The 8,563-nt window shown below is 39.3% G+C and overlaps 1 protein-coding gene across 7 annotated transcripts in view; it reads right to left on the minus strand.

The window, feature by feature from the left end:
* kcnq5a (potassium voltage-gated channel, KQT-like subfamily, member 5a) overlaps nucleotides 1-7,648 on the minus strand; it is a 138,678-nt gene extending 131,030 nt beyond the window's left edge. For 4 of the 7 annotated variants that reach the window (XM_084392407.1, XM_084392404.1, XM_084392406.1 and 1 more), the window contains exon 1: nucleotides 5,244-5,831. In XM_084392407.1, the coding sequence (XP_084248533.1) occupies nucleotides 5,244-5,578 (335 nt within the window). In that variant the 5' untranslated portion in view covers nucleotides 5,579-5,831. Of the gene's footprint in view, nucleotides 1-5,243; nucleotides 5,909-7,503 lie in introns of those variants that run through there. The other 3 variants (XM_084392405.1, XM_084392401.1, XM_084392402.1) reach the window with 2 other exon arrangements.
* Between the last annotated feature and the right edge of the window lie 915 nt (nucleotides 7,649-8,563).

Here is an 8,563-nt window from a genome sequence, read left to right on the forward strand (position 1 = left end):
TAATGGCAACATTAATTTTAATGAAAGTTTCGAGCAGCGGTAGCTCGTATAGCCAGGTCCGAACAGAATCCGCAGCCTTTTTTCGCACTTTCTGCGCTGATTTTCAGGAAAAGTTCATTTTAACAGGGTCAGATTAGGCAAAATATTTAATGAATGAACAAACACATAGCCCAAGTAATGGATCATATGTAGAAAAATGATAATAATAAGAAATATTTCTTGAGTTCTTTCTTTCAAAAGACAGAACGTTTTAATGATATATTAGTTAATCTGCAGTGATGATACACAGAAGGACAGAAATGTCCAAATTCTTAGATCCATGTTCCACACTGCTAGTTTTCTCTCGACACGGCTGGCAACTCAACATGCTCAAGCAGTGCCCTGTCTGAGGGTTGCAGCTCTTCCTCGAGGTCTGTCTTGTGTCAGGAGCCCCTGACATGATCAAACAGTGTCCTTTTCAAAGGCCTTTCCCCCTACCATTCATACTCCCACTGGAACACAGACATGACACCCTGTTTATTGCCTTCTCTTTGCACTTTTTTTGCATCTGTAACCGGTCTAAAATCTTTTTTTTCCATTTAGCAAGAGCCAACTCTGTTTCCACATACCTTCCAACGTGAGCAACAGCAGCTTGCATTTCGATTATGACAATGATGGGAATGAAAGTGACTGGTCCACGTCTGTGGCCAGTGGGTCAATGGTCTTCTCCATCAAACAGTTGCATTAATCTTAAATATAAACACAATAACAGCTCCAGAAGAACTTTTTGTCTCTCTCTCTCTCAAAACAAAACATGTCCCTTAATCCAGGTAAAAAAAAAAAAAAATCTTATCAGGACTGTTACAAACACAGAAAACCGAAGTGATAACCTGCGAAAAGCTTGGTCAATCCCGAACCCCTAAGTGTTGCATAACTCTAGTAGTACTCTAAGCAGACCTGATTACACAATTAAACGGTGCTAGAAAATTGGTACTTAAAGGGATACTTCAGGATTTAGCATTAAGCTTTGTATCAGTAGAAAACCTGTAGTATTTTCGAATTACCATGCTTTCCTCCCTCATATCCACCTGAGACGAGAGATTTATGTATTTTTTTGTCTGGAAAAAATCCTCAGATGATGCAAAAATCGTCATTTTGCGTCATCGGAGGATTTTTTGGCCAGAGGCTAGAGACTACAGCCAGTAGTAGGGGCTGTTCCGCATGTTTTCAACCCGCCCATAGAGGGTGGGATCTCTCTCGCAGAATGTACAAACAGTGTCAGCCATCGTTTATTTGGAAGCTAAGTTAACGGGTTCTTATTCTGTGGAGAAAGCTGAGTAGTGGGGGTTATACATCCTCTTTTTCCCGTACATGTCCGGCCATCGAGATCGTCCAAAATGTTTGGGATTCAGCTTTTGCTTTCTGCGGTCGCCATTCATTGTTTACATGCACACCTTTTGTTTCAATCTAACTGAATTCATTCCTATTGGTGAATCTGAATGTAGTGTTTACATCAGGGGTGGGGAACGTTGGTCCAGGAGGGCCATTGTCCTGCAGAGTTTAGCTCCAACCCTGAAAAAAAACTCACCTGATTGTAGCCTTAGTGATCCTGAAGACATTGATTAGCTTGTTCAGGTGTGTTTGATTAGGGTTGGAACTAAACTCTGCAGGAGAGTGGCCCTCCAGGACCAACGTTCCCCACCCCTGGTTTACATGAACGCTAAACAAGTGATCGGTTGATGTGCGTTTTACCATTGCTAAGAAAATACCCGCTCCTCCGTGAGAGATACGAGACCGGTGCGTCTCACATTGCCGCTCATCAGTAATCACGCCACCGGCCTCGCGTCGTTCTCCCGCGGCCCTCAGCCTCGTCCTGCTCGCCATAGTAAACATGATGAATGGCGACTGTAGAACGCAAGAGCCGAATCCCGGACATTTTGTGCGATCTCTTGTCACTCACTAGTAGCTTAGCTTTGTTGTTTAACTGCTCTCTAACCGGTAGGCATGGCTTGGGAGTAGCCTCCTAGGGCAGCGAAGCAAGTGCATTCTGGGAGTTGTTGTCTTTCATCCACATGAGCCAAAAATACATTTTCTGGCTTTTCTCAGTCTAGAAGGCTCCAAATGAAAAAATAATTTCACATTTCTACTACATAAATGACCCAATTTAAATACACATTCATCTTTCCAGAGGTGAAGTATCCCTTTAATGTCAATATTGATTAAGTAAATTTATACTACATTGCTTGAAAAGACAAATGAAACCAAAAACTGACATCTCCTAATTTCCTGTCTGAATTCCGGTGTAAGGAAATAAGATTAAATCCAACCTGACATCTTAAGCCGAAGTAGAAAAATCTCTAATGTTAGTTGGCTGGCTCTTGTATAGATCACATTCTGACTGTCTAACCGGGTCAGTGGCAAACTAGAGCACCTTTCTGAGTGCACAAAGAACAAGAGGCCCTTTGTTGCTCTTTTTGTCACAGTTGAGTCCAGGAGATCATTACAGGTGGGAATTTTGAAATATTTTGTTACGATATAAAAGCCACTGCCCCAGTGTGTGGTACAAATCACCCTCAATAACTCAGCATTAAGTCAATCTGAACCATCTACTGTAAGTAGAATACCCAGTTTTCTATACCATGAAATGGAACACAGTTAGGAAATGTGAATAAGGAACTCAATGAACTTCTACCTCAAACCAGATGAATTCTTAGTCATATAGGCTTGAATCTAACTATAGCATGACGTACCGACACAGATGATTATGGCAGTGTTCACCTACTGTGCAATTTCCTTTTTCATTCTTAAAGAAAGTATGTGATTTCTGAGGGGATAAAGGAAACTGAATGTGGCTGTAATGATGTAAGTGTTCATGATGGAAGCATAATGTGTTCTTTGTGTTGGTGAAACCGCATGTATTAATACGGAAAGGATCCAGGTAGGTTTGTTTAATGAAAGGAGAAAAATTCGGTGTCAAAAATGATTATCAGAGAGAGTTTTGTTGATGTTGACGCTGAGGTGTGGTTTTGAGGTGGAGCGGAGCTTTAACCTTGGTGAAATGAACTCAGCTGCAGTTCTGTAATCTGCTCATCACAAAGAGATAAAAGAGCTTGCTTTGATGCGCTGTAAAAACATTTGCTGGGTGAGCAGACAACTGCGAAGTTATTGATATGGCTATTAAAAATCCTTCCCATTTAAAGAACCTATTAAACGGAAAGTCGTCTTCATAAAAGACTAGCGCATAATAGTCTCACGTGACGTGTGGCATACAGTATGGTACTACAATAAATGCTAGACTATATTGTATGTTGGTATGGGTGCCTTGCCACAAAAGTCCGAATTCTAGCATTTGATAATCCAACACACAAACAACAAGGCAAGATTTTATAATTTCAGAATTTCAGACTCATAAAATCAATTCATAAAAGCAATTGAAACAAACTGGAAATCATATGAATCATTAAAATTGTTCTCAAAAATGAATAGCACACATCTTAACTCCAAACACTTATTTGTCTAGATATAGGCTCTATTGGAAATAACGGTGAAAGCATCATATGAGCAAATAACCTCTATCATTTTATTTGTTAGAATTTTTAGAATTTATTTATTTTCATATTATCTGTTTACAGCTCGTTATTTTCATTAAATGTCATATCATAAAAAAAATAAAAAATGTTTCTTACAGTAACAAATTATCAAGCACAAATCCATTTTAGTATAGAATTTAGAATAGAATAGCATTTAAGAGGGTATTTTTGAAAATGTCATCTTAGAAACTGCAGCGTATCATTTTAACTATAACTTATGTCTTACGGAACAGCAAGCGTGACGTATAATGACCTCTTCAATCAAATAACTGAGATCAAGTTCAAGCTCTAAATTACGACTTCATAATTAATAATGAAAATAATCAAGCATGTGTTGATATGCGACATATGCTTCTACTGTACATCTGACCCTCAAGCATACTGGCACAAGAGGCAAAATGACTATTACTTAATAATATGACACTTAGTAGATTATTCATTACAAAGGATTTGAGTACATGACGGGAAACAGCAGAAGCAACATATGGTTTGCTTAAGGGCACAGTGGTGATGGTGATAAGGCAAGATTGTGATGTGATTGATTGTTCATTGACTTCAAACAGTCCCACATGTCTTCTTTCACAGAGTCTTTTATAACCAATAGTCTCAAAGGATTTTCTTCATTAACTTTGTTCTCATGACAAAACCTCTCACCGCATTCAACACTGTTTACAGCATTTCTTTTTTATGCACACGCACACAATCTGAGTTTGATTTAAACCCTCAAAAGCTACAAGCAATATCCATAATGTATAATTATGCGAATCGTTGACTACAAAACAAATGCTTAAGAAATATGTTCTAAAACTTGCTAAAAAACAAATTACTGATAACATCTAAGTAGCAACTCATGTAAAAGCTACTTCATTCCTCTCTTGATTTTTTTATGACGCATGCAGCCCAGTCCAAGTGTGCTGATTCTGTGATGTTTCTGACTAATGTGGGACAATGCGTCGTTGCAGATGTAACAACTTAACCTCTATGACCTCAGCTGTCCTCTCAGCACAAATAAAACAACAACATCCTGTCTTGAAGCACAGCGCAGCGCACCAGTCTCACCATCTGACAGCTCAGCTTCCTTCTTACAAGCGCTCCTAACAACATGCCAACAGACGCAACAATCTGAGCAAAAAAAGTATGTTACAGTGCCTGCATTTCCCTTTAAATTGGGGTCATGTAGAGAGCATCTTTTTAGGGAGCTTACAGAAATTCTCGGAAAAGCCATAATCATAAATTTCCCAGTAACATTAATAGCAAATACACACCATAACGCAAACCTCACTGGTGCGTTTAAGTGACAAACAACCTAGTCAATCAAAGGCCACACTGTACCTAGTAGAGACATTTTAAAAACCCTGAATTACTCAAATAGAACAAGTCATTAGGTTATGTTAAACTGTTCTATTTGAAAAGAGACTGGAATATGAATTTATTAGCATACAGCAGATTACAGTTCTCTGCATCCCAACATTTCTTTCATAAAACTTTCAGACATACAAATGCTAAGCATTTCAAACACAATGAGGATTCGCTCTCTGAAAGAAAATGAGACATTTAAAATAAAAATGTATACATGTCATATGCAGTAGGCTATATAAAACAACTTACCAGATGAACTTCAGTTGTGAACATTCATGATGTTATCAACAAAAAGAGTGAGATTTTTTTACTTACACAAAGGCATGGTAAATGAATGCCCAGGCTCGCGGTCGCTCCAGGACATTGTAGAGGTAGTTCTGGAGCTTCCTGTAGCGCGCGTTTCTCCGGCCGCTTTGCGCGCTGTAGATGAGCGGTTTCCCCAGCAGGCTCAGCCGGGCGCCCTGCTTTCTCCTCTGGTTCTCCGAGCCTACTGCACCTGTTGTGCCCGGCGTCGACAGCAAACTGTCGACTGTCCTGGTCGCGTTGTTCATCGTCCCACGACCGGCTTCAACATCTTTCATGCCATAGGGCTGCGAGGTCTTCATCCAGAGACCAGTACCGCCCTCATCGCCACTGTGGTTGCGGGGCATCGCATCATCAGCGCAGGCTGGAAACGCGCGTCTGGCACCAGTGGTGCGCGCATATAAAGACTCTGTAGACGAGCGTTAAAGTCTCCTGTGTAAAAACATAAGAATCTTTTATTGTTCTTCTCTTTAAGATTATATATAACAGGATCGCCTACTGACAAGTGCATGCATCCAGCTAATTTGAAGATAAGCTATGAAAGATTTGGTAAAGTTATGAACCTTCAGATGACTCAAGCAATCTGCGCTCGCCGCCGTGAGACTGGAGTTTTGAAGGAGCGTCACCATCTCAGTGGAGGAGATGTGGCGAGGGGAGGGCATCACTCGACATTAAACGCTACACTCACTCGCGCGCGCGCGCTCTCTCTCTTTCTCTTCCACTGTAAACCATAGGCTACTCTATTCCAGTTAAAATGTGCTGACAAGATCTAATGTAGCACTTAGACACCCCAATATAGACAAATTATCAGCTTTATGAAGCTTTCGCTTCAGTGTGCGAACAGTGTGGTCGTCTTTTTAAGAGAATTTCTATAAATATGATTTTTTTTAACTGCAAACTAATAGGCTTCTAAAATACAAAAGTTTTCATGATATCCTTTAACTACAACTACAGTAAAAGTGCAGAAAGGTTATAAAGAATGACAGTAGTTATGTTTACCGTCCGATAAGGGCTTATGCCGAATATTGTTGCTATGGTTACATCCTCGCGCGAAAGTGACTTCTGAACGTATTTTGTGGACCCTTTTCACAGCCAGTGATTCAACATAAATGTAAATCCTGCAAAGTTTTTTACATTTTCATTTTTTTAACGTATGTATAACACTGTAGCCTACTTTGTATATTATATTATATTGGCCTACCTTTGCGTCAAATAACAAGAAACTAGTTAATGCCCCTGTGAGTGTGTAGCCTATGGCCAACGGCTGTGGGAGTGGCGGTAAAAGTGACGTCTTATCTCTCTTCTGACTGGAGCTATCAATCTCTCTTTTTCCCCCTCTTTTGGAAGGTTGTGCAAACACTATTGTGGAGTTTTGTTATTTGAGCAAATGGGAACACAAAAATATATTTAAATGTAACGTTAGTCTCTCATTCACCGAAGATGACTTCCGCTTCTGAGAAATTTGGCGCTCCAATCGCCCAAGTAAAAATACTTTTTAAAGTAACGTTAGGCTAGCTAGCCAATTTTTTTAACAAATATTTTGGTCATATGCTACTTGCGATAGGCCTATCGAATTAGCCTTTGGTTTGACTTCTTTTCACCAGCGTCTATGGAGTGCTAATTTGTTTTCTATAGCCTAACTTTTGTGGTTACTGAAATGTTTTTTTTTTTTTTTACCGGTCAAAACATAGGCTAATGTTGTAGGCTACTCTGTTTATGTTTTTATTTATTTTATATTTATTATGTGTTATAAAAAGTAAAATACACATCCCTACCTTTTGTTAGGTAGGGGGCTCAAACCTAATGATTGTCAAACAACCGTATAAATCGCAGCCTGGCTCGCTTCTGATTTTTTATTCCTCCAAAACCTATGTAAGCCTATATATGTCCGGAATAAAAACATAATAATGAAATTTTCTGCACAATTTAGTCATTTCATAATTCATAATAATAATTCGCGATTAAGATCAAAAAGCTTTTCCAAGTAGGCTACTCTGGCATCGCCATTCGCTGCCTCTGCAAATGCCCATTTATGTCGAGCTGAGAGAGTCGAGAACAGCGCGTTCATTCTCTGCCGAGCGGCTCAGAGGAAACAACACATTTATGGTTTCTGTCTCTGAAGACTCTGACAATGTCCTAGAAAATATACTGAGACAATCTGAGAGATCTCTGTCCTTATTGATACAAACACCCATGTGCCCGCCCCGCATCATCTTGACTTGAATCGATTTACAAAAAGTGTATGAATTAACTACAATAGTTTTCTACTCACTGTGGTGGCAGAACAGATTCTCCTCAATAGACACTTTATACAAACGCCAAAAAACAAGACTTAAGCTCATAACTGAGTCTTTCGGGTTCCTGATCGGGGCTCAATTGAAATCGCTTCAGTCTGATCCGGTAATCACGGAGACCGCAGATCTAGCGGAGCCGCTGCCAGAGAGACCACGTGATCCGAAAAGAGCTCAAATGCACGTAAACCGTCGGTAAGCGGTATACAGTTGAATTAGCCAAGTAAACGGTTCGTATTTCAGTGATGTGAACGATATTTTATTGCATTCTACAAACTTTTTAACAATTACTATTTCACTTTTTTTATTTTATATTCTGGTATTCTTTAATGTTAGTGTCTTTTTCAGAGGTTCAACAGAGGGAAGCAGGCGAAGCTGATTTTAAGCTGACTTCTGAGTGCTCTTCCACCTGTGTCTCTCTATCACAAGTTTTATTCTTTCAGTGTTATCATTTGTATGCTTATGAAGTTGCATTGTTAGACTTTGCATTCAAATACTTTGGCACAATAATATAAACCAATAAATCATATTAAATAGACAGAATAAGGCAGAAAGTATTAAAGCATAATCTGTCACGTGTCTTAGTGACCAAAATGCTGAATAATAGGGCTATAGCCGAAAAACACAAAAACATTAGATGAAATAAAGACACTGGCAATTGAGCAGCACTGTCTCTGTATCTGTGTGTGTGTGTGTGTGTGTGTGTGTGTGTGTGTGTGTGTGTGTGTGTGTGTGTGTGTGTGTGTGTGTGTGTGTGTGTGTGTAAGAAAGTGAGATGTCAAATGCAGCTGTTCAGCTCAACTGACTGTCGTCTGTCGATGTAGTTCAGGGAAATCTTCCAGGATAACATTATTATTGGAACCTTACATTGCAGTACCAACATCGAAAGCTGTCACTGCTTCCATCTAAGCACATCTCTTACTGCATGGTAACAACATCTAAAGAAATAATTTATAATAAATCAGCATATGATTACAAAATTATGTATCTGTTTTTCTTGAGTTCTATGTTGTTGTTGTTTTAAAATGGTTTACATGCATA

Source organism: Rutilus rutilus (genome assembly GCF_951802725.1).
Source record: "Rutilus rutilus genome assembly, chromosome: 20".
Taxonomy (NCBI): Eukaryota; Metazoa; Chordata; class Actinopteri; order Cypriniformes; family Leuciscidae; genus Rutilus; species Rutilus rutilus.